At 40.3% G+C, this 26,363-nt stretch overlaps 1 protein-coding gene and 1 long non-coding RNA gene across 5 annotated transcripts in view; one reads left to right on the forward strand and one right to left on the reverse strand.

Moving 5' to 3' along the window:
• MMRN2 (multimerin 2) lies at positions 1 to 25,195 on the reverse strand. Of its 4 annotated transcripts, none has more exons than XM_084525260.1 (7): positions 24,702 to 25,195; positions 12,519 to 12,641; positions 11,357 to 11,463; positions 10,043 to 10,090; positions 8,541 to 8,714; positions 5,541 to 7,445; positions 1 to 3,799 (listed from the first exon to the last, which is right to left on the reverse strand). In XM_084525260.1, the coding sequence occupies exons 1-7, from the start codon at positions 24,983 to 24,985 to the stop codon at positions 3,411 to 3,413; spliced, it is 3,030 nt and encodes a 1,009-aa protein (XP_084381386.1). In that variant the 5' UTR covers positions 24,986 to 25,195; the 3' UTR covers positions 1 to 3,410. The 4 variants fall into 4 exon arrangements, with proteins under 4 accessions (XP_084381386.1, XP_084381385.1, XP_084381388.1 ...); XM_084525259.1 differs by having other exon boundaries at positions 10,043 to 10,108; positions 24,702 to 25,194; XM_084525262.1 differs by lacking the exon at positions 8,541 to 8,714.
• LOC311439523 overlaps positions 22,039 to 26,363 on the forward strand; it is a 9,398-nt gene continuing 5,073 nt past the window's right edge. Inside the window, exon 1 of the long non-coding RNA XR_014694788.1 lies at positions 22,039 to 22,894. This is a non-coding gene — a long non-coding RNA (uncharacterized lncRNA). The remainder of the gene's footprint in view (positions 22,895 to 26,363) is intronic.

Here is a 26,363-nt window from a genome sequence, read left to right on the forward strand (position 1 = left end):
AAACACATGAAGAGACTTTAATTTTAAAATGCAAAGCACTATAAGATACTGACATTCATAAAGCAGTAAAAGTTTCACTGACAAAAGTTCCACAAAGACATTGAAATATGTAGGGCACTTTCTTAAAATATATATTTTATAAAGCTTAGTGGTTTCATTTGGAAATCAAGAATCTGGAACTAACAGCAAGGTTTTCTGGCAATTAGAGGATTTGGGGGAAGTACTCCAAGAAGTTGGAAAATATTTTTAAATACGAGTCTCAGGTTGATGATAGTGGTGGGTGGGTATATTAAAAAATAATAAATAAAAAGAAAAACTTCCTGGTTTATGCAGTCGATAGAATGTTTTAAACCATTATATTCCTTAAATTTTTGATTCATAATGCAAATACAAGAGTTTTCCAGTCAAGTATCTCTTCTTTGTGTATTCAGGTGGTTAACTTAAGCATGTATTTGAAGAATACAAACATGAAATCATCTTTATATTAAAGTTGTGTTCACACGAGTTGGTGATCTCTGAACTTGTCTGGCTTATTCTTCAACAAAAATAAACTCTGGTAAGCACGAAGATAACAAACCTTTAAAAGTCCTACCTGGATAACTGCTAGGATCAGAGATGACATATAGACCTTTCTCTGTTCCCTGCTATCATAACTACTACCTTGTCCCTTTCCAAGCAGCTGTGTGGTTTTCATTCCACTTGAAGTTTTCTGTCAAAGCTTTAAAAACCAAGCATGTTTATTTAAATACATACATATGTACATATATGTACATATATATATGTACATACATATGTACATATATATATTATATATATATATATATATATATATATCCCCTCAGTGTGATTAATTTTGGCATTTGACCAGTAGCTGCAGAGTTAATGTGCCAGAAATGAGGTGCAGAGTTAGTGCACCAGAAATGAAGTGTTCCTTATTCTCTCCTGACCTGGGCAGTACACTTAACACTGCAGGATGCTGCCAGCAAAGAAGTCCGTAGTTGGAGGACTGCTGGTCAAAATGGCTGGGTCACCTCAGTACAATGACTTTTTACTAAAAGAACCCAGGCTTATAGATTGATCATTTTCTTCCTTTTTGACATTTCACCTCTTTACATTTTTCTTCTCTTCTTTCCCTCAGATACTTGAGCCATGTGAAGGGCAGAAGATGACGCTGAGCTTGTGGGCGCTCTGTGTTGCCTACTGTAGAGCAGTGCAGGCCTGGCTCCATGCCGGGTAGATGGAGAGACTTGTCCAGTTAGTCTCACACGAAGGGGAGCACTGACTAGGAGTATGTGGGGCTGCTAATCAGGTCAGAAATGGCATTTTCTCTTTCCAGAGTTATGAACATCTTCATATGTGGTCCTCTGTTTTTGAAACTCTGGAAGGAATTTAATCATACCAATTTTCAGATCCATAACATGAAGCAGTACCTTTTTACTTGTTTGTTGCCTTTTTCTGGAAGGAGAGTAACAATCTACCTAGCAAGTTGTAGCTAAGTTTTAATTTTATTTCAAAAGATGCTTGTCAAACTTTTGTCTTAGATGCAGTGTTTACTGGTATCAGTGTTTTTAATTAATTATCCTGTAGTTTAATGTTGCTCAGAATGCAGATAGGTGGGGAGAGAAACTCAAGAGCATTTTTCTAGTAATTGTTAGAAAATGCTATCTTAAAAAGTCCTAAAGTACACGATTGGAATTTATCTATTTCATCAAAACTATTGGGAATTTTTAGGTTTATTTCATTTTGGCAAATCTAACATTTTTAATATATTGTTTTGTAAGGTAAAAAATATGGTAAACAAGGAATAATATAACTTTAAAATGAAAGCCTTTGGAGATATTTCCTTTGACGGAAGAAAAATTTAGGACATGACCAGACATACTCATTTTGAGGTTTTTGGAAACTTTAACATCGGCAGTTCAGAAATTCCGCTCTTTGGTTTACTCTAACTATAAATTTATTTTATATTCAACAGTGGCAGTAGACCAGTGAGCATGTCTATTCGCTGTTGCTTGCTTGCTTGGTTTTAAACTACTAATTACATTTTGGACTGTCTGTGCTATATTCCCAACATTCTTCAGGAATAACTGTAGAAATAAGGAGCAGTTTCAACAATGTTTTTGAATATCATCGACATTTTCCTGATGTTAGGATATATTAGAGAAACATCTGGACAATATTATATTACTATTAAATTTTACAGTGTAGTTGAAATACAGCACAGACCTACAAGGAAAAAAACTAGGCTGCTTCTAAGATCCTTGCTTAACAATAAGTGTTACAGGGTGCACCTCACTGGGTTTGATAGATCTGTACTAGTGTTCATGGTATGTACGGACAGAAATGTTGAATTTTAGTGAACTGCAGAAGTTTGTAATAAAACAGTGTGTGACTGCCTATGGACCACACAGAACAGAAAGGTAAAATTGTCCTGGCTTCTTGGTTTTGAGCAGCTACATTTAAGTGTTAAAGTATCATTCTTCTTCATTTCTCTTTTTTTTTTTTTCTTGACGATGAGGATATTTGCCATAAGGAGGGTGCTGTTTTTGCAGAGTCATAGAATGCCTGGGGTTGGAAGGTACCTTAAAGCTCATCTACTTCCAGCCCCCTGCTATGGGCAGGGACACCTCCACCAGACGACGTTGCTCAAAGCCCCATTCAGCCTGGCCTTAAACAGTTACAGGGATAGGGAATCTACAGCTTCTCTGGGCAGGCTGTGCCAATGCCTCACCACCCTCTGAATAAATAATCTTTTTTCCAATGTCTAATCTAAATTTTTCCTCTTTTAGTTTAAAGCCATTACCCCTTGTCTTATCACCTCACTCCCTGACAAACATCCCTCCCCAGCTTTGCTGTAGGCCCTCTTTAGGTACTGGAAGGGTGCTATAAGGTCTCTCTGGATTCTTCTGTTCTCTAGACTGAACATCCTCATCTCTCTCAGCTTGTCTTCATAGGAGAGGTTCTCCAGCTCTATGACCCTCCTCACTGCCCTCCTCTGGAGTCATTCCAACAGATCCACATTCATAGTTCGAGGCCCCAGAGCTGACTGCAGTACTCTAGGTGCTTGTGAGAAAGGGGGAAAGAGAAACAAGTTGTGATGTAAATTAAGAAAGTCCCACAAAGCATTTTTTCTAATTAGGTATAATTCTCATGGTGGAAGGATTTGGGAATGTGTGTCCTGATAACGTTTGGAGTCCAAACCATTAGGTTATCACTTGAAAGGAAATCCATTGCTGCTTATAAGCAACTAATCAAAGCCAAACACTTCCAGAAAAGAAGCTTGAAGACAAATCTAGAGTAGTGCTATGTTTAAACACATGCAGTAGGATTGAATACATCACAGATGAAGCAATAGTGAATTGATCCATTGCATCTATGGAAAAGATACCAGTAAAACAAAATGTCACTGTTCAAGTTTTAAATAGTAGGAATCCACCCATTGTTGTCCCGGGTGGACTCCGTTTTACCACAGAGCCCTGCAGCAATTCAAACCATACTTTCTCCCCTTTCTCCATTTCTGCCATAGCAAAAGTAGTCATAGTATTTCCAGTTGGTGTTTTCCTTTGACTACTTGAGAGAGTTCTTTTGTACCCACGGCTAAAAGAGAGTTGTCCTAGTGCCGGTCCTGATCTAAACTCCACAGAGATGACAAAGAAGTAGACACCTTTGTGTGGTGCTTTAAAGTAGCCGTGTTCAGGGAAATAGCTCTGTCCATAATTGAGGTATGTTTCATTAAGTCTCAGAGTTCTTTCTTTATCCTTCTGGTCTGAGAATCCTACATGGAATGCCACCGATGAGTCTGAAAAAGAGAGAAGAACAGAATTTTAGCAATGAGAGACTAGAATTTTTAGCAATGAGCATTCTCTCTCCAGCTATTACTTACTATTTTATCTATACAAGAGCCCAAGCCATGAAACAGCTTTTTTTCATTGATAATTCTAGATCTAGTCTTTTAGAAACATTGTCTGTGATCCAAAACACATTTCCTCTTTTTAAACATAGAAGTAGTACTTGTTCTTGCAGCTATTATAAGATTAACATTATAAAAAGTGAGAGGTCAGGAAGAGGTAAAACTAGACCAGTTCACATCATTGGAAAAAAAGAACTGAAAATATCTGAAAAGCTTTTGGACATGAAAGCTCTTCTTTAAGTCATGCCTGAGACTGTTAGCAGAAGTAGAGAGCTTGTAAAGACATGCACCTGTGAGCCACACAGGGCTATGAAATGCCATGGTTTACTCTACACTGAAAGATAACAGGTTGCTTTCCAAGCTTGCTTTGAGACTGGGGGCGTTGCTTCCTGTGAGAAAATACTGCACTGCAGCCCTCCAGGAGCCTGCCCTCCTCAGCTGCAACGACAGGGGTGCAAAAGGCAGGAGCATTCCCATCGCTTCAGCCTCCTGGTTGTTATCTAAATGGAAACAGTTTAATAATTATTTATTCCCAACACTATTTTTATTGTAAAGAAATGCTACATACAATTGAACTTCTAGGACTGAAAATTTGGTCGGGAGATCTGTCTGCACATATTTTCAGGAGTAGTTTGTATGTTGCAGTATGTTTTCAAATTTGTGGAATGTCTTCTTGCAATTATCCTTTTTGGAGAAGCAATCAAGCACAAAGGAAAATTCCTTAATCAAAGAAAAGCCTCTTTCATTGAGATCCTGTGACATGAGTAGACTCTTAGTTTTCTATTAAAAGAATGTTGCTTTCTTCTTTTCACGTAAAATCATTAAATTAGGGTTCTCAGGAGAAAGATAAACATGTTTTAGAAAATACTTCTGTTTTGCTGGCACATGAGACATCTTATTCTTGGGAAAGAAGCAAAGTCAATAGAAGCTTAACTACAGTTTAAAAAAAAAAAGTTCAGAAATAGCTGAGGAAACAAATGTAGATTGATGTAGCTGAAGAAACAACTAGTTGTAGTGACTTAGGCAGATGTCACAGCAAAAACAGGCCTCAGTGATGTCTCCATTAAAGTTACTGTTAGATATAAGCTGGAAAACTTGTCTCTAAAGCTTAGCGCTGAGAGAGAGTTTCTCTGGTCAATCCTCCATGTTCTACTTACACAAATTATAGTGAATTTAATGCATCTGTCCAGATAAGCTAGGATTTGTTGCTTTGAGTACATTCCTTCCAGGCTCAAGTAACAGAGGAACAAGAAGCAAAACAAGGAAGCCCAGCACTCCCTATCAGCTTTGAAAGAGAAAACTGTTACTGCATCAACATGAGCACCTAAAGACAGAATTTGTGTTCTAAATATCTGAAGTTCAATTAATTCAAGGCCAATTCCCTAGCAGCTGTAATGGGTGTCATTTTATCAGCTTTGAACAAAGTTCACCAGTGCATCGACTTGGTTCTCACTCAGAGTGTTGAGATGGAGTGGCATGATGTAAATTGTGTCAAAACATCTCCTTCAACATCCCATAAGATATCTGGCAGGTCACAATTCATATGCTTTGAGAGGGAGGAGCAGGACCTGTAGCAGGGCCCAAAATGAAGCTAGACCTGCACGCTAGCAAGTAAAACAAAAGAACCTACCTTTTTCCAGAAGTTCTGTCTGCACTGTATTTCTTCCACTTACTATCTGTGTATTTTCTCTGTGCTTCTCAAGCTTCTTTTTGTGTCTTTGCTTGTCTTGACCTTTCTGTTGCCTTCTCACTTTTCTGGTCAGCATTGACTGAATCTTTGCAACATCCAGGCTTATATTGGAGGCAACTAATTCTTCATTGCTTCCAAATAGCTTTTTGAAAATCAGCAGATGTTCCTCCAGCTTCTCTTTGATGGTTGCTAAATCTCCTGAGAGAACTTCCACAGAAAAGTTCAGTGGCTCCACTACATTTGTTATTGTATGATTGCAGCAGATATTCATGTCATTTCTGGCTTCATGCCTCTTGATTGCCAGGCTCAGATGTTTGACGTCATTCTTCAGAGTCATGATGTCACTATATGCTGAGCTATCCAAGGAGTCGTCTTTGGAAGCCTCATAATTAGGTTCCATATGCTCTACATTGCTGTGCTGACTAACGTCATCCAGTGCAGAGGGTGTCTGAGTTTCCTGTTTGGAATGCTTTGAAGATACACGAGCATCATGAGTACTCCATTGACCTCTCTCCAAGAGACGAAATCTCTTTACAAGAGATTCTAAGGTCATATTTTGTTCTTGGAGTTTATCTGAGATCTCTCTGAGAGATTCTTGCAGCTGAACCACTGATGTTACAAGGGTAGTAGGATCCTCTTCAAACAAGAATTCCATAAACTCTTCTCCCAGTAAAGCCTCCAGGGCTATTTTGTGCCGCATGGCATCTTCTAAAAGAGAACCAAAAGAACTGTTGAGATACTTGATGTGTCTATGAATTTCTTCATCTTTCTTCTTCAAGAGGACTATGTCTCCTGACAAAGATGTAACTTGTGACTGAAGCTGTCTGTTCTCTTGATGGAAGCTAAGGGACTGATGGATAGATGGAAAAGTTGAGGAGAGCTTTTCAATTTCATTCCTCAAGAGATCTTTGAAAACAGATTCTAACTGCTTCATATCCTTTAGGTTTGACTGCGTGCCTTCAATTGAGTAAGTGATATTCTTGAAATCTTCCTCGAGTATATCAGTGTCTGAAGATATCTTCTGGCAATTACATTCCTCCATGTACCTCAACAGATCTGAATAGTTTTCCCGAAGATTTGAGAGAGTATAGTTTAGCTCTGATATCTGCCTTTCCACTGCTGCTTTGTTTTCTTCTATAAGAAGTGATTTCTCCATTAAAGTTATTGTTAGATCTTCAGGCCTATACTTTGAGATATTTTTTTTTAACTCCTTAAACCATCTCTCTAAAACTGCAATATTCTGAAAGGCCACATCTGACTCCATGTAAAGTTCTTTAAGCTGTTTTCCATGCCCTGACAGCATATCATTTATTTGTCTGATGGCTAACTGGGTGGTTTCATCTTTGGGACCATGATGTGAGGAGAGTTCTGATAAATTTTTTTTCAAAGTATCAAATTTATTTTCAAGTTTATTTTGCTCGTGTTTCATGTTTGTTAAGCTGTTGTTCAAAGCTAAGAAATGCGATTGCTGGATCTTGTGGTACTTCTTGAGCTTTGTGTCAGTATCAGCCTTGATCATGGTGAGGTTATAGTGAATACTAGCCTGCTGCATTTGCAATTGATTTTCTATATCCCTTCTTATGTGATCAGCTTTCACCACATTTTCCTGGACTTTAGATTCAAACTTAGTTCCTAGCTCTTGGAATTCCCTCTTAGGTACAGCGCTCTCTTGAAATCTTTCTATGCTTTTCTTGTTGACTTCCACATCGTGGGACAGGTTTCTCACTATGTTGGAGAGGTTCTGTAAGCTTCTGTTGAAGCTTGCCCACATTGGGTTAAAATGTTTCCTAAGAAAATTCTCCACATGGGGAAACAAAACTTGCTGCAGAAGCCTTTCCTGTAAATCTGTTAACACAGAAAGATTAAAAAGTAATTAATTAAATTTAAATTCTGCTTTAAGAAAGCATCTTAATCTGGCCAGGATAACTTGAGTATCTATTTTTCCACAGTAACTGACATCTTACTCCCCAAAATCTGAGCACATGCAATAGTTTTTACAATTGCAAAAATAATCTAATTTTAAATCCAAGTTAGTGCAAAGCATGCTGTATCTTTAAGTCTGCAGACAGTAACTTAGATATATATTGTCTGCCCCATTTAAGTCTGAAAAATACTGCATTTTTAAACCCTTAGAGAACAGTTTTGTTAGTGGCCATAACTGCCCATTTTCACAATAATTCTCATTTGGTGTGCTTATTTGACTTTTTCATGCTGTTCTTTTTCTGATGCTTTCTACAATGTACCTTCTACTTCACAAAGTTAGGCAGCATCCTAGCATCTGAATATTCCAGGCCAGGACTCAATAACTTGAAAATTCTGTGAGTTATCTGTACTATGTGTGCATTATACTAAGGCTTGATTTTTAACTTTAGGGTTCAAACTGAGTGACTTGAAGTTCAGTGAAGACAATAGTCTGTACATTAGAAAATGTTTCTGTAAGCCAGTGGCTCGCATTAGTAGGTCAAATGTTGTTGTTTTTTCACTGCAATATACAGCAGGAATAATGTTTTAAATAAAGGGGCAAATTATTTTTATTACATACACCAGTCTGAGATTCAGCACATCATAATATCTAGCATGAGTATGAAAAAAGAACAAAAACCAAACCTAACACTGCATCCCCGCAGGAAAGAAGCGGCCAGAGAAGCAGAATAGTAAGCTAACAAATTAGTACAAGCAACCTCTTTATTATGTGGTTAAGGCAGATTCTGAAAGTTCAGGAAAGTACAAAGCGATCTGCCTTTCATCTCATCTCCCATTTCAAGTTTTGCTTGGATTTGGTTTGTTAATTTGTACTGGAATTTCACCCACTTTCTGCTCTCTTTGGAAGCTACCTGCAGACCAAGGGATATCAGTGTATTCTTGTTTCCAGGTTTTCCTTCTGATCTGCATGGTTTTATAGGGCCTGCTGGCAGGCTGATAACTCGTCAGACCTCTCACCTGCATTGCTCTGGTTCACTTCTAACACCATGCTTGTACCGTTGTTTTCAAATATTCTCTGTAAATCACCTAAGTTGCTGACTGCTTGATGAATATCACTTTGAAGATCATCCAGTAATGCCTCCTGATTTTGAATGACTTCCAACAGTTCTGTTGAATCCACTGATGTTGACACTAATCACAAGATTCAAGAAGAAAGTGTCATGCAATGGAGTACAGCGCGTATTCCTACAAGACCTGTAAGCTCTGAGAACACCACTGTACTTCTTGCTCTGGAAATCTTGCACTGACATTTAGGGGGTTATTGATTTACACTGACATTCTGACATTTAGGGGGTTATTGATTTATAGCAGCTTAACTCAGTTTCTTTGCAAAGTTGTTTTTTTTTTTTTTATTATTTTTTTTTTCCCCAACAGTGATGGAAACTTAGTATGTATTTAAATATTAACAAAAGACCTTCAGCCACGTTTGCCATCATGGCAGTAAAATATTCATGTAAGACCTCCCCGTGCCATAAAATATTATGGAATAATGACTGCTTTCAATCCAATTGAATGAAAGGATTGCAAAGTTTAACAAACCAGAATAAAAGGACAGGATGAAAGAAAAATAAAGGTGTTTCAAGGATTCAGGAGCATAGGGTTTACATGTCACAGCTGACTCTCTCTGAGTGGCCCTTTAACTGATGTTACTCTAAATAAATACCTGCTAATTTGAGCTGTAGAATTCAAAGTGTATGCAGAAACCCTAACTGTGCCATCCTCGGGGCCTCTTGCCCTCCAGGGTTACCTTTGACTTTTCAATCTAATGTTTTAGAATCTTGAATCCTCTAGAGCAACTGCTTGCTTATTCACTCAGTGCTGAGAGCATAAATTGAAGAAGACTCTCTCTTTCAGGGCTGTAATGCTACCCTAAACCCAGTTGCTAGAAGTTATTTAATAGCACTATGGGCCCCACCTTTTCCCAGAGGGTAAGGAAAGGTCCTTCTTGAATATTAGACTGGCAGGGCAGAGTGCCTGAGGTACGGTTCTGTGGTATTTCATAACAATATTCTCAAAGCTACTGGGTAGTTGCTCTGAAGTGGCATTTTGAATAGATATTTTTTCTGGTAAATCTTCTGAGCATGGTGTGCTTTCCTGTGAATCCACTGAGCGGAACAAGGAGTTAAACATCCGTACTAATGAAAGGTTTAACTCTACCAGTAGGTAGTGTTAAGGTTTAACACACCAGCACTCACTAGGTGTCAATAATGACTGACCAGCCAGCAGCTAATTTTTAAACTTTTGGCTGTTTTGTCAAGAGCATTCATGCAATGTTATAGCAAAAGCCCTCATTAGTGCCAATAAATGAAATGTCATCGAGTAAAAGCGTTCCCAAATAATGCTTTCACTACAGATAGCATTTATAGCTTATCATGTTAAAACAGCAGCTAAAAATGTGTCTTTTGGGGCAGTGACTGAGAGGTAAGGGAAAGGCAAGTAAAATAAGTTCAAGAACATACTATGGTTTGAGAACTCCTCTTCCCATCCTTCAGTTTCATTTCCTGGCACTGGAATGAAATTGGGATCTGCAATTGACATGTGATACATCTGTGAAAACATTTCAGATACAGAAACCACTACAGCTCAGCAAGGCAAGACAGGGCAATTTCATGTATAATGTGACAGATGTGGAGACAGGCTTCTGCACTGCAGGTTTCCTAGGGCAAGCAATATCATGTCAGGAGAACCTCACCTGTGGCACTGCACTGACATGCAGCACTGTGTAAATGCTAATGCTGTGTGGTAGGGGGGGTGTTTTTTAAATTCATGCTGTGTTACTGATAAGAAATGCGTCTGTTACAAATAGATGCTTGTTTTCTGGAGAGTCCTATCAAAAGCTCTGCAGATTCCACTTTGCTACTCCAGTTACCTGAATGTTCTGGTGGTACACCAGCTACAGCAGGTGATGCTCTACAAATGAGGAGATAAGGAAGCAGCTGGTTTTGGTCAGTGAGTGTAACAGAGGAGGGGCTGGACAAGATGCACTGCATTTGGTAAAATCCTGCTAACATTACAAATGAAAGCACATGCATCACCTTAGAGATAAATCTATGAAGAAAAGGTATCTGCAGAGAAAAGCTAAACTCACAGAGATGTAAACAGAAACTCCAGTTTTATCAGCGGAGTCCGTTTGGGTAGGTGAATTGGACAAAGATTTTCACCTTAATGTTTGACTCTTGATTGTCTTAATTACTATGGGGAATTACCTTTTTTCAACTTTTATTCTTCCACTTTCAAATGAAGTATTATCTGCTAAATCTTGCTAGTTTCATGAAGCAGTCCAGTCTTAAAACCACACCGTCCTCCCTTCTCTTTTACTTAGTAGCTGCAGGCATCATGATGTAGTGTTAGGAGCTGTGGTAGTTCAGGGTTTGTCTGAAACTAGATACAAGGCCATTTCCCTACCAAATTACTTTTTCCTGTAAACTAACTTTCAGACAGGCCATAAGCTTGTGTTGCTACCTAATTTCTTCAGTTTCTACAGGGAATTAGATGTTCCTAGGTGGAGCTGTACATCTGGCTGCCCCCCTCCTGCCCTGGCTAAATGAATACCTCTCTCAATCCGTGAAAATTAGAGAAAAGTAGCTGATGCTATACTAGCCTTATTTGCAGCTAATTATACCTATTGCTTGCCCCAGATCACTGCATAGCAGACCAAAGAATATAAGGCATCAATCCTCAAACATGAAAAACAAATAGGCAAACTGCTATTTCTTGCCACAGTGAATATCATTTAGTCTGAATTCTCATGCTTGCTCTCTGGCTTTCCTTACCACGTTGTTCACAGTCCTTGCCAGTAAATCCAGGGCAGCACTTCCACTGCAAAGATTTCAAAACCTTCTGTTTGACTTGATAGATGGGCTTCAGGGCTGTCCTGTACCTAAAGAATAAGGGTCCAGGCGTTAGAGTCCAAGCTGTTGTCAGCTGATGGAAATTCACTGACTAACTGTAGTCTGGTGCCAAGTGTGTCCTAGATGACTAATACAGAAAGTGGTTAAGAAGTTTGTCATAAATTCTATCATTATTGCTCAGTAACATTTAAGCAGTAATTGACAGCATTTTTTTCCCCCGCATAAGATTGCTTTTCAGGACTGCTGCTTCCAGCAGGAGGTGTATGGAGATTCATACATGCTGGCGGAATATAAATGGTATTCAGTTAGCAGGGCTGCAGCAGTCTACTTCACACCCCTGCTGTTGTCCAGCAGAGACTTTTTCCAAAATATTGGCACTAGTATGACAGGAGTCTTAGAGAGAGATGTTACAGCTGGCAAATTTCTGTAACTATCAGAAATGCAACTTGAATATTTATTGTTTTAGTCCTTTGCACTTGAACTTGGACTGAGCTTTAACATTTGCCATGTGCTGATGAGTTGTAGAGAAAGCTCTGTTTTTAAGCAACCATTGCAGGATGGCACTGGCACCAAGAAAGACATAAATTTGTTAAAACTGCCACTAGAAGTGATCGTAAAACTATTTTTGTTTCAGAGAAAAATGAATTGTAGTAACAAATAGCAAAAGCACTTCTATTTCACAAATCAATGAACGACATAAATGTGAAAATATTTATTAAATGGGTATTAAATATTGCTTCATTTAAGAAGTGAATTTAGAATCAATGTCTTACAACTATAAAAATGCATCAAGTATGGTGCCTTCAGGGACATTGCTGGCTTCCACCAGTGCCCTTTGGGCAGCCAGTCTTGAAGAGTGAGCACTTGGGCAATTGCGTGTCTCTAACTGTGAACAGTCTCACTGATGGCCACAGGCAGCAGTTGTTTTTATTTTTTTTTTCTTTTTGTTTTTGAAGTTACTTGTGTGTGTGTGGTTGGTACTTCAGTTCTTTTTTAAACATGCCATTAAATAATTTTGAAAGTATCATTTAGATACTTCACAGAAGATTCTGTTGCCTCCAGTGGCTTTGTATGGGGTACTTACATGATCTTCTGGCAGTCTGAAGCTCCGTTCGCACAGGGCTGCTGGGAGTTGACAATGTACTTCTCTTTCATGCAGGCTTCTATGTATGTTACTAGGCGGGACTGCGTGAAGGAACACCAGTTCCTGATGGGGGGGGAAAAAAAAAGTCAGGAAAAGAATTTGAAAAAGGTCTTTTAAAGTCTATTTGTAACAGTGTGAGATGCAGAGGGACCACCTTTTTTTTCTTTTTTTTTTTTTTTTTCCTCCAGCTGGAGAGATTTTCCTCATCATCATAGAAGTGGAAAATGCTTGCTAGCTTCTCCCTCAACTCCCAGTTCCTTTGTTTTCATTCAGAATGCTTATCAGAGTTTGTTTCAGAAGGGTTGATTGTCTGAACTTTGATGCATTAGTTCCATTTCCAGGCCTTTCATTTAGCAGGAGGCATTTGCAGCCCACGATAACCTGCAGGTTAATGTCACTTTAAATGTCAAATTGCCTGGGTCGGCGTGTTGCCAGTTCAGATGCTTCGTGTCTGACTCATCGTGTCTGGGCTGACTGCTTCTGGAAACTTAATCCTACAGAAATTCCATTAATAATCGGTGTCTTCCGAAGCATTGCTGCTTCAAGACGATCCAGTAACTAATCAGATTTTATTAATTAGGCTAACTTTGAAATAACCTCTTGCCATGCCCTACAGAAAAATAATATTGGGGAAATGAAGGTTATTTTCTTGGCTTTTGTGCTTTTGTCAAGGACAAGTGAGTTTCACTAATAACTACCTCAGTCAGTTTTCCAAAACAGAGCTGTGTAGATATCTGTTGATTTCAGAGTGCAGATGAGCATCTTTATTTTCAGGAGTTAGAAGTCAAGATGAAGTGTATTGTTGGTTGAAATTTGATGGTTAAAAACCAAGTTCACTAATGACAGGGTGTGAGAAGTAATAACTCTAGGGGGAAATGGAAAAAAAATACGATGAATAGCATCTGATTAATGTGTAATTGCAGCTATTGTTGGAAGTCTGTACACATATTGAATGCCTTATTTCAGATGACATGTTTACAGAAGTTCACCAGTTAAACACCAAGGCGCCCTGGTGCGCTCCATGGGTAGCGATGCGTAGAAGAGGGCCGTGACAGCTTTGTTGGGACCAAGAAGCTGTACAGAGACCAGCAGTCCCTGCTGCCTCACTGTTTATCTCTGGTTGTAAAATCTTGAGAGAGGGTCACTGAACCAGCAGCTGCATTTTACACACTACCCACCTTAAGGACAGGCATGGGCCTGGTGTCCCACAGGGGTTTCTGGTGGTGTGGCTCCGCGGTCCTGGCCGCTGCAGGGGAGCACGGGGATCTCTGGAGCTGTATGTACAGGGCCATAAGGAAGTCGCAACATAACATTCAGCAGCATGATGAAAATGTGCTAATCCTCTTCCTTTAGGAAGAGGTAAGCTTGAGCAGTGGGGAGAAATAAGTGAAAATTATATACCGCCATCATGGCTGAAGATAATTCAGCTTAACTTTCCAGAGCCTCTCAATAGAGGCAGGTGGAAGCAGGCTGCTGTGGGGCTGGGCAGCCTGTTACCACAGAGAGCTGATGCGCTTACTGTGAGGCACCAGCTCTGCCAGCTCGGCCTCTGCCTGAGGCTGTGCGGCCGCGGCTTCACACAGCCCATGTGGCCTGCAGGAACACAGCCCCTACAGCACAGCTCCCACTCTGCAGCAGGACCTGCAGTCCCTCAGAGCTGCTGGGAGTCCGAACCGAGACACACAGCTCCACTGTGTATATTCCAGAAGGAAAGTCTGGCATGAGATTGGCTGCAAAAGCTGTCTGAGATCTTCATAACTCCTTATGGTAAGGCACCCGCAGAAGAACCACCCTTCTAATGGCCATGAAATTAGCTGTCCTGGTTGAAGACCACTGAAATCTCAAAAACTGAGCTGCTCTGCTGTTGGATGCCCAAGTGACAGGTGTATTAGTGATGGCAAGATTTGTTCATTATGGTTGTCTCTTTTGTTTGGTTGGGTTTTGTAACCTTGTTTTTCCTGATGCTGCCGCTAGCAATCTCATAGTCAGAAATTTGTTGCTGGAAAGTTTGAATGCACAGGACTAAATCTGGTGTTTAAACAGGTGCTATTTTCACATTATGATTTTTTTTCCTTTGTCTGCCATCTCTAACAGTATGCCTGCAGGCATACTCTCCCTGCCTGCAAGCATCCCCTATAGTCATAGCCATTGCTGTGAACTTACGGCTTGCAGGTGTCAGTACGTGCAGTGTATCTGCTTAGATGAAGCCTGAAGGGAAATTACAAATCATATTATATGCCATTGTGCATGCTGTTAAACTATTTTCACATAAGAAATAATCTCTAGATTCTCAAAATAAAAGCAGATTCAGGCCTTTTATAATACTGGTCATATCCCTTGGGATATTTGGAAAGATTGGGAGGTTTTTGTACTCCATGGGTTTGTGTTAAAACGGAGCAGAGCATTGTATGGGGGAGAGCTGTGCCTCATAAACAACAACTGAACTTTAGGCAGTATATTTTTAAATGGGAACACAGGAACCAAATCTCTGATAATCAGCATATATGGAAAAAGTTTGCCTCTCTAACTGAGTTGCAGAAACAATGGGGAACCAGGTCGAACACGAAAGCAGAAGCTGTGGCCACAGCAGCGGAGGGAGAAGCAGGGCAGCCTGGAGAAGGGGAGGAAGCTGGAAGCATGGAGAGGGAAAGCAGAAAGCCTGGGCAAAGTGGGCACATTTTTCTCCCAGGCCTTCTCTGCTCCCTAGCTCCTCAGGGGGCAGTGTGACTGAGACATCAGTGAGCACCCTGCAGACAAAACTGTTCCTTTCTGAGAGGCAGGTGTAAAAGCTGAGCATGGAAGCGATGTGCTGTAGCTTTTCTTCTGATTCCAAGCCGAAAGAGCTGTTTTGGTGAGCTGTAGTTTTAAGTGAATGGCTGGATGAGTTTTTGTGTCTATTTTCTGTGGGAGCTCTGCCCCTAGGTACTTCTGCTCCCTAGGACTGAACCAGAGGTCAAATCCTCAAGCTTTTGTTAAATTATTACTCTTGAATAATCCAGTGCTCTGCCTGTGTGACCAGGCAGCACAGTTAATGTCAGGAGGCCAATGTACATGCTTTGGCTGTCACTTGGCTCCGAGGTGTGTGCAAGTCCACCAGGTTTTAGAAGGCTGCATTGCTTTTCAGTGGCAGCATACAGTTAATAACCCAGAAACAGAGACCTGATTTGTGCTTGTATTTATGCAGTCCTCTGTCACGTGCCTGGCAAGCCATCTCTGGGAGTGACTTTTCCAGCTCAAATCCCCTCTGCCCTTTTTTCTCTGGGGAAATAACTTGACCTGGCCATGCTGTTAGACCAAGCTGGCACTGGTACGAGGTGCAGTACCTCGGACCTGCCTGGTGGGATACCTGCCAGATCCCGGCAGGACCTGCATTCAATGTGAAAACCTCCTTTTCAGATAGGATTCTTTTGCTTTCATGTTTTGCTTTTCCTCGATGAAAACAATGCACGCCCCATGAATCATAATCTGTGCTGATTTGCTTTTCCCACCATACGCAGCTCCCAAACAAGTCCTTTGAGTCATGTAAGCCGTACAAATCTAAACCAAATGTTTACATGCATGAGCATGCGTGTGACCGAGAATGAGTGTTTTGCTATGTTGCACATCTAAACTTAGTAGAAAATATTAGGATTCTCTTCTAAGCCCACTGATGTGCTGCATGCGTCTTGTGTGTGTACTTCTAGTTTCCCACCAACAGAAAGGCGTTGTGAGCTATCAGGAGTTGAATCAATGTTTGATCCCAAACTGATGCTTGTTTTGGACACTTATGCATTATGCAGGACTAGTATGAACAACAGAGAACTTGACAGACTTTCAGTAAAAACTGTTTTTAATGATGGTCATGTTTATTTCTGTTTTTTACCTTCTCACTAGTTCTCCTTTTCCTAATATTAAAAGCTTACTCATGGAGCTGAGTAGCTGTATAATATCAAGTTTGGGTTTTAACCACAAAAAGTTCTGGTGGTTTTGAGTTTGAAGTTTACAAACATTTATTCTTCCATCAAGTACATAAAGCATATTTTCCCCATCTGTAATAAGCTGCAATATAGATATGTGTGCCAAAAGGTGAAATTTCTATTGCAGTATTTTTTGCACATCTTGTCAAATGCTTCCTTTAAGGGAACTTCGCTATCTACTACTAAAAATACTTCTTGACTCTATTAAACTTGAGGGAAATGTGTCATTCTTTATTGTTAGTGGAACAATTTAAAGACTTGAAAAGGCTTGATTTAAAGTTCAGTGAGGCGAGCGGGAATTCTGCTGCTGACACCAGTGGGCTATGAAGTCTCAAAGAACTGCCCTTTCACACATAGGAGTTTCTTTATTCAGCTTGTTTCTGGGACACAGAAGCTTTGTGTTCTGCTCCTGCATTTTTTCATCTTTGTGATTGTGTAGCTTCACTCGCTGAATATATATAACCAACTTAACACCCTCTGCTTTTGTTCCCTTTAATAGGGTTTCCTTTTGATTTAAGCCTCTGCTACCAAGGAGAGGGGAGTAGAATGAAGCTGCTGGGTGAGGAGAGCAGAAGAGCTTTCTCCCCAGGGGAGGGATTGGTAAAGTTTATAACAGAACTGCAAGTTGGAGCAACGCCTTAGTGAACCCTAGCAAACCAGGGCTACACATTTGTTCAGTTGCTTTTCCTGTTTTACAATCCAAGTAAATTGATCTTCTTTTAAACCCAGAAAAAAGCATCTGAATAGTTTTCTTTACTAGACTAGGTGTTTGTTTGTTTGTTTGTTTTTTTAGTCTTTCTTCTAATCTCCATATTGAATAGAGTCTTAACATGCATCTATTTCTGCTTTATTTTGAGTGAAGTGTATTGTTTTCTGTGAGGTTAAATAAATTTGGCTACAAGACAACCTATATTTAAATAAGATTCAGCAGATTTAGGTTAGTTTAAGCTCCTTTTATTTTAACCTTTGAAGTCTTAAAACTAAAAATTGAACTTAGAATTATTGTTTTTTTTCTTATATGGCATCCTATCCCTGCTTCTACTGAAACATAGCAAAATACGGGCAGTTCTGTCTCTGCTTTTAGGATTTGGTCAGACATCCTGCTATTATAGCAAATGGAACAACTCTTCAAAAGGTAGGAGATAAAGCAAGGTGCCTAGTCTGCTATCAGTAACATCATGCTAAAATTAATGTAAGGTTGGCTCTTTTTTCATACAGCACTACAGTGCCAATAGCAGCGTGATGGTGGATGTGAATAATGTCCTCCTAGCTCAGTTATGTACTTACACGTTTATTTTTCTTGTTCTCCTGATTGGCACTGTAATGTATTGCTGTAGACACTTGCTAAGTCAGTGGAATTTTTGCCTCAAAAGCTTCAGGACATTGTTTTTCCATAAGTTTTATTATTCCTTTGTCTGTACTCGTACAATTGAGTTGTCCTTCACGTCAGTTTCCTCATGTTTCTATCTCAAGGAAGCCAGTTTCTGTAATTACTTTGAAAACTCCTGCCCAGCCATTTGTGTCTATCACTGACAGAGTGCAAAACTTTTCAGGCCCCTGGCACTTTCATTTGCTGTGCAGTGCAAAGATATGCAATTATTGCTGCTAAAATGTGCTACTAGATGACAATAGAGGACTGCTCTGTTCAAATTTCTAGTGATTTTCCACTAAGTTATATGAACTTCTGACATTTATCAATTGAAGTGGAAAAAAAGATTGAGGTTTTAGCTGCAGAACAACTTGTGTGCTATTTTCCTTGCAGTGCAAAATTCTCACCAAGAAAAAGCATTCCATAAAACAGAGATCGAGCATTACATTTAATTTAGTGTAAGCCAGGGCCATGTGTGTCAGTTTGAGGAGGACGTATCTTTATTCATTGTGGAATGCCAAAGGGATTAAGTACTTGAAAAAGGTACTGGTTCTCAGAGGGAACAAGGTGTGGCCCTGCTTTTAATTAGCAGCTGGCATGTGATTACTGCTTACTTGTCAGCACATCAGTGAATTCTGCTCTGAGCAGCCAGCAGCGTGTATTACAGTCAGGCAGCAGAAACTACTACATTTCCTGCGTCTCTGTCTTTCCTTGCTAATGGGTAGAGCTCCCTCTTGGGCAGGAATCTGGGATTTTCCTGTACCTCATCCCATGGGCTACTCCAGTTTTCCTTTAGGGTTAATTAAGGTAGACTGACTTATTAGCAGTTTACCTAAAGCTAGGCTGAAAGAGTGGCAGTGGTAGTGTCAAGTATTTGCATTTCCCTGCAGTGCTGCAAGTCTGCCAGTGCCCAAAGCTGGTTAAATGACACTTTTATTTCAGCAGTAGTGCCTGTTAGTATGTTGTTAGTTGTCAGTTGGCTTGCAGAATGTCCTAAAAACTTAGTGCAATTAAGGCTTTCTGAGTAAATCCTGTCCTCAGCTTGGAGCCTTGCTGTAAGCAGGTGTTCAAGAGAAAGCAGACTTGGCTGCAACTGCTTTTGAGGCAAGCCCAACTGCTGTACAAGCTACTTCAGAAAAATAAATGCAGGAGGCTTTTCTCTCTTCACAAAATGTCCGCAGCCATTACCTCATGTATATTATCCTTGCAACAATACAAGTTCTGTGGCCCGCTCTGAGGGCAGCCTACACTTGGATTTCATCTTTTGATTTCTGCAGATGAAAGTTCACTGCTAATATAGCACTCTCACTTCTTTGTCAGACTTTGCCTTGAGCTAGTGTCACAGCCAGTGGCCACTTCCCAGCATGGCTGTGCTGGTGCCAGGGAGTCAAAATGCAGAGGAAGGCAAGCTTGCCAAACTGCGTGCACTCAGGGTGAGGACAGTGTGCACCAAGGTTTGTCCTGGTCGTCTTTTGGCTGGCCTTGGCAAAAGCTTCAGTTTGTTCAGGGCTGGCCACTGCCGACTTGTTTCAGGGATATTGGCCCCAGAAGCAGGACAGCATGGGATCCACCTGCTGGCAGTGCTGATGGGGAGTCTGTCACTGTACTAACAGGAGACCCCTTGCTGTCTGCTGAATTGCTTGAAGCTTGCACTAATGAGCTGTGTAACAAAGGAAGTAAGACAATCCTTTGGACACCAAGGGTCTGGTAACTACTGTATCACATGCAATGAAGCAGTGTTTCGTCAGGAACTGGTCATTCGCATCAAGTACACTAGTGGGGAGCCACTCCACGTGCTGCTCAGGAGAGCTGGAGTCAAATAGCAAGCAGTGTTCTTGGCCAGCAGTCACCGTCTGAGGCAGAAGCTTTATCAGAGAATTTCCAAAAGTCCTGAAAGGAGCCAAGTGCCTAATTTTGATAGGAAATCCATTGCTCCTGTTAACGAACTTGGCACTGCACAAGCTATTGTTGAGCACTCAATGGCCATTCAACTCGTGTGCAGGATGTCAGGGGCTGAGGATCACATTTAGCTGCATTTCTTCCAAGGCCTGTTTTATTTTAAGCCTATGTTTTATTCCACTTTGGTGGGAAATTTCAGTATCCCATCAGCTTCCTAAGAAAGCCCCTGTCTAATTTGGAAGAAATAGATGAGTCAGTATTAAACTGGTCTTAATTAAATTAATGGATGTTTTCCTGTAAAAGCAGACAAAGAAAACAAGCTATTAAGGATGAGCATTCTAGACTTTCTCTAGAATAAGAGAGATTTTGGTTTTCTCTGCTTCTTTACACTTCAGAGGATAGTTGTTCCATATTTTGACACCCTGGCTAATCACAAGAAGACGCCTGCTTTGTGGCTGTCTCAGAGCAGAGCTGAAGGGAGAGGCGTGTGTTTCACTGAGATAACAATGCTCCTGCCTGACATCAGGAAGCCGCACTCTAATCAAAGGGTGACTTGACAGAACTGCATATACAAACCTTGACATATGTTAATACAGTCAAGGATTTACTTATTCTGCAGATTTCTGCCTTTTCTATTTATAATTAGGGATTCTTTTTTTTTTGGTAAATATTTTAATTGTAAGAAAAATTGCAATAGATGGGAGACTGAGCATGTGTTTGTGAAATAAAGGGAAAGGAGAACTAAACGACCTGCCCAACTTGGAGATACAGTAAATCTGGGCAGGGGCTACTTCACAGTGACTCCACTTGAGGAAAGAGAGAAGAACTTCTGAGAGACTCGGTTACAGACAGGGAATCCAGCTTTAGTTCCTCTGCTCATTCCCATCTCATCACCCCAGTCCATTTCTTCCTTACTGCATGAGCCATCCATCTGGGACCAACTCTGTCAGCGTGGTTACTGAGGGGGAAGGTTAAAAAAAGCTTCTGCTTTTTCCTAAGTTTATTTTTAACCTGGAACACTTAAGTGGTCTCATTTACAGTGTTACTTGACAGACAGATCAGGCCACCTGAGGACACAGAGGACTTGAGGCTGTGCTGTCCAAGCTAGCATGTGATGGAATTGCACCTTTTAGATGCTTCATTTATGTTTTTAAATGAAATATGAACACTAAGTGCATGAAATCCGAGTTGTCAACCTGACTGTTCTTGGGGCTGCAGGCACACGGATTGGATTAAAGCCAGCCAGCTGTAATTCTTCTCAATGCTGAGAAAATATAAGAGCCTTCCACTACAGTGCTTTGGTAATGGAGCTGTGCTGCATTGTTTGGTTCAAGAAACAACCTGTTTGGAGGAAGGGGAAAGAAACCCTTCTGAATGTAATTACAGTATAGGTCCTTCCATGGATCTTAGACAAATAGAGGTGGGTTGATGGCAAGGGTACAGATAAAATGTTGTGTTCTTGCCTTGGCCAGGGACCTTTTTGTTTCAAAGGCTGGTTCATCACATTCATCAGCTCAGGCTCTGGCTACCTGTCATCAGCTATCTGATGGAAGTGGTTCTGAAGAGACAAAAATCTCCAAGGTGGCTTGTCAGTTTATGATGAGATTTCACAAGCTATCAGGTGTCGTTTACATAGCAATTTTCAGGATAACAACTGTGATGTATTATCTCCTTGATGTATTATGCCTTTCAATATGACTTGATCAGACAGTAGTTGAACTGGTTACACCTAGTGGTAAGTATTACAGTAGGTGATGAAGTGAGGCAAACTTGTAAGCTCTTATTTCATGTTTTCTGGATCACTTTTAAAACATCCACATGTCCCCAGAATGTTTTCAAGGCTCAGTTTAGCTGTCCATACCCACACAAAGGAAAGTCACTGGAGACGACAGAGCATTCCTATGAAGTTCAGCATTAAGCATCTGTTTCACATGGGAGATGAGGAGTGCACATGTATTATGGGTATTATGCATTGAGTATTTATGAAATCCAGAACTTGGTTTTATTGTTCTTACTCTTCATCTTTCATAGCTAAAACAGATGCTAATATGCTCCATATCTCCCCATATACTTGTGCTTTCACTTCCCTTTTTAATTCTGATGGAAGTGTGTGTACACATGGATCCATTTACCTCTTCCATGAGGAAGTAAGTAATGTCAAACTGATCAGATCATATGAGGCACAGCTGAGGGGAAAAATGAGAGAAAAAAAAAAAAAGAAAAAGATGGTTTCCTGAGGAAAACTGTCTGGTTTTGATTTTGTAAATAACACGTACAAATACTTGCCCACTTTGAACATGCAAAGCTTCTCTGGTGCACTCAGATACAAGCAACAGCTAAGATACTAAACTCTTGCCTAGTTCTTCCTCTAAGGAACAGGCAAAACAAAAAGATTATTGTTCACACTTTTCTCATTAAAAGTCACCTGAGGCCAGTGACTTCTAACCAATTTTCTGATTTTAAAGCCCTTATTATTGTTATTCTGAGAAGAATTCATTAGTGAAGTCACATATCCAAGCATTTGAATGAGATCTAATGAGTCATTTCACGTTACATGCTGAAACAGAAAACAGGGTATTCTCTCTAATTACTGTGGACACATTAGTCATTATGATCTCCAATTATTCAAATAGCCACAATAAGAAAAATCATACTCTAACATTTATTTTAAAAAGATGTAAAGATATTTTGTAACAACCACTATTTTTGATACACTGGGGAAACAGCAAGAGTTTGGGCAAAAAATACCATTTTTGTGAGAAAGACTAGAAGTCACAGGCAAAGTTATATAGCCATAGCCTGTTGGTTTGTTTCCCCCACCCCAGCCTATTCTATGGAGTGTGTTTGTCTCCCTGTGTCTCTTAGTTCCTCATTAACTCCTGGTGCTTTTTTCCTAGTTCTCTCTGGCTTCTCAATGGTTTTTCCAGGACACGTGTCACATTTGCAGGGAGGAAATACCAAACTCATGATAACTTGTGTATGCACAGCAGGCTGCTCCGGCCACAACTACCTGATACGGACTTAAGGGCTTCAGGAGCCTGAAGGTACATTGTTTCAGCCATTTGCAGTGACTTGAAGAATTTGGAGCGCAGGTACAGGTAGAGCAGTGCCATCCCTTATTATCACCACTCTTTCCGCTCAGTTTTGGCCACAGTTCCTCTCAAAGTCTTGCATTTCTTTACTTGTGCACTATATATGTGATTTCTTCAGCAAAAGAACAAATACCTTAGAGTTACTGCCAGATTAGATTTTGATTGCCTGTAGTCATCAACGTTACTTTATAATTGAGGGAACATTGTGATTTGACTCATTACGCAACTATCTCCATAAAAGGAGGAAGTATTTCTCTTCTTGGGAGGAAATTAGGATGAGTAATAGCTTGTGCTGAACAGCATTACACAAGTTGCTGCTCAACAAAGTTACACAGCAAAGGAAGAAATCCCTATTAGCATATTATATTACAGTGTCTTGCTGACCTATGTGTACACCTTTTTTACACCTTTGAGTTTTTGTAATATTTCTAGTTTTTAGAATGCCCTCAGCGCTTCAACCAGTAATCAAATGACTGCCACCTTGCAGCACAGCATGCACGGAGGGCCAGGGCGCTGGTTCTGCTTTGCTTTCCTTGCTCTGACAGAGCATTAGTCAGGAGTTAGTGAGTTAACAGTATGTATCGTTATTGAACGCTATCCATCAGAAAACTGCAAGTCAATACTTGCAGGATTTGGAAAATGACTTAACAGTTTGAGCTACAGATTTGTGGGAGGATGTACTATGAAGGGAAACACCATGCAGAACAGAGGCCTTAATTTTACATGTAGATATGATTTAGAAAGATGACTGCATACTTTCTTTCATTTTCACAAAAGGGAAACATGCCATGAACAAGGTTTTATAGTCTCTTACCAGCTCCCTTTTTTCCTTGCCTCAAGAGCATTTGAAGAAAAATATCGGAGCACCCTGAAGCAGTGAGCTGTGAACAGCACTCGCTGTGCTGCTCTTTCAGCTCTCCCAAACAAGGCTCTGCAGTAGCCTTCCATCAGTGCTATAAAAGATTCATACACTGTCCTGCTTGGTTTTCATCTATTTTAAACATTCAGAGACCTACTTACATGCTCTGTAAAACTCAAAAATGGCAGCGTTTGGAAATCTTTCTAGTGCAGTGCATTCTTTTTCTACTCAGACTGGCTGTGCTTCTGCTAAAGATGACCATGATGACAGTGAGAAGCATTTCACTATTGTTAAAATATGGTGTTTGTTTGTTTTTCAGGAGGAGGAATGCTTGAATCTGTAGTCATTTTCATGCTTATTTGTTATTCCTTTTATATTTATTCCTCACTATTTTTACTTAGCTAACATCCTGCCATTCTCTTTCCCACCTTTCTCTTTCCCAAGGCCCAAGTGTGCAGCTGGTATGTTCTGGTGCTAGGCAAAAGTTGCCACAGTCAGCAAAAATCCATAATGGGGTGCAAAGAGAAAAAGGCAGTAAATGAAGTTTGTCTAGTTCTGCTTTGCCAGAAACAGTGGTGGGTTTTTGTTGTGGTTTTTTGTTTGCTTGTTTGTTTGTTTGCTTTCGTCTTGTTACAAGAAAGCTGCAAAGCCCTGACCCCATGGCTTTGCTATGCCAGGTGTGTCCACGCACCTCAGTCCATTCAGCTGTCTTGGACTAGGAGAAAGAGTCAGTCCCATCTATGGTTTCATCCTCCACAAGCAATTAAATTGTATCTTCCTGTAGATAAAACATTTAAACCCCTCCTGTTTGGATATAGATAGTTCCCTAAAATCTAGTGTGTTCTAAAGAAAAACTTTAACCAAAAAATGTCTTTCATCAGCAGGATATCTTTATTGAACACGGTTCCACTATCGTTACGTGTATAACATGCATATTTGGGTACTTACCCATTTTGGGACTGTGAGCTTGCAGCTTCAAAATCCGCTCTTTCTTCTTGATGTGAGGAGATGATGCTTGAAGGGTAGTCTCGTGCATCCTCCCTGCGCCTGTCTGCCTCCCAGTAACCTTCTTCCTCACGTGAGAGAGGAGTCCTCTGAGAGTACGCAAAGGTCTTGTAATTTGGTGGCTTTGAGCTGTGCATGGGTCCCTCGTGATGCCCATGATGGTCGGAGTGCCTGGCCAGCTTTGCCAGTCCTACTGCATGATAGAAGAGCAAAAGCTTCACAAGCATCGTGGGCTTTTTTCCTACCTGGTTACACCTGTCTCTTGTTCTTGTCTCTGAAGCGCAGCCTGAATTAGTTCTGGAATGCCCTGGCAATATTCTTTAACTGAAAAGTTGGAAGAAGGAAGGAAAAAAAAAAGATTTGTAACAAAGAGCGGAAAAAGCTTTCGACCCTCCCAGCTACTGTGGAAATGTCTGTGGCCATCGAACAATGTGAGCCTGGTTCCTGTGTGGGGCTCAAATGCCTCTGACAGAGGAAAGGAGAAAAAAAAAAAAAAAAAAAAAATGGTGGTAGGAATATAACTTATTCAAGGAACTTCTGAGTTTGGCTGCCTTCTAAACTTATCTGTGAACAGGAACTCAGCTTTTATCAACTTGCCTTCTCCCTCAGGCACAGGAAAAGGATGTTAGCTCTAAAGGAAAGGAAGAGAAAAGAAAGGAAAGAAAATATTGAGTGGTGTAACAGGCTCCTGTTACTGTGCCAGAAAATATCACAGACCTGCTTACTCTAATATCTGCATTTTTTCCCCAAATGTAAAGGCTGAAATACCCCAGCTTTAGCGACGGAATGCTTACAGTAGGTGCAAAAAACTTAGACATCCATTTTTTGTGTGACTTTGCAAAATAACTCTGTGGATCTTTTTCTATTCCCACCAAATTTTAAGATTTTCAAGTAGACCTTCAGAGGGGTCAAGAATATTGAATATTTTTAGGAATTTTTGGGGAGTTGTCATCTCTAAATCTTAAGCCTAATTTTTTTATTTGTTCATTTTTAATCGATATCACAAGAAAGTATTTGCCAAGAGCTCCTATATGGAGCTACATCTGCCACCTCATCCTAATAGTAATAATTTTTAAAAGGCTGTGGAAAATTGATGTAGGTTTTTTAACTGGTTTTGCTTCACTTTATGGTGCTGCTTTTAGGTTTGGTTGCTGTCATAAAGCAGAGTATATTTCTTTCCTCCCTGTCTTGCAGCATGATGCACTCGGTCATTTTTTAAGAATAAAATTAAAACAGGGTTATGCTCCCTGACAAAGTAGGTGGGGATTCTGGTGCAGGACTGCTGGATCATGTCTTGGTTTGAATGATGAGATGTGCATCCCAAAGTTCAGGCTGTCCTGTGAGTATTAACTGTAAAGGGGTTTTGGAGTCATTCCAATGTCAGCTGAAAAATTGAGGGTAAAGTCTCTCTCTGTTTTTAGAAAATCTTGTTATTAAAGACTGTAGGATTGTATCTCCTTATCACAGGTTAGATCTGGAGCCCTCTATTCCTGCTTGCACCTCCTGTATGTGTAATGGAAGTACCTAGAAACATGGAGATGCCCTCTCTGACTGGTGGCTGTGACACTGCAGGGCAAGGGCACAGCAGTGTCACAGGGGAAGGCA

The sequence above is a fragment of the Aythya ferina genome (genome assembly GCF_964211825.1).
Source record: "Aythya ferina genome assembly, chromosome: 7".
Taxonomy (NCBI): domain Eukaryota; kingdom Metazoa; phylum Chordata; class Aves; order Anseriformes; family Anatidae; genus Aythya; species Aythya ferina.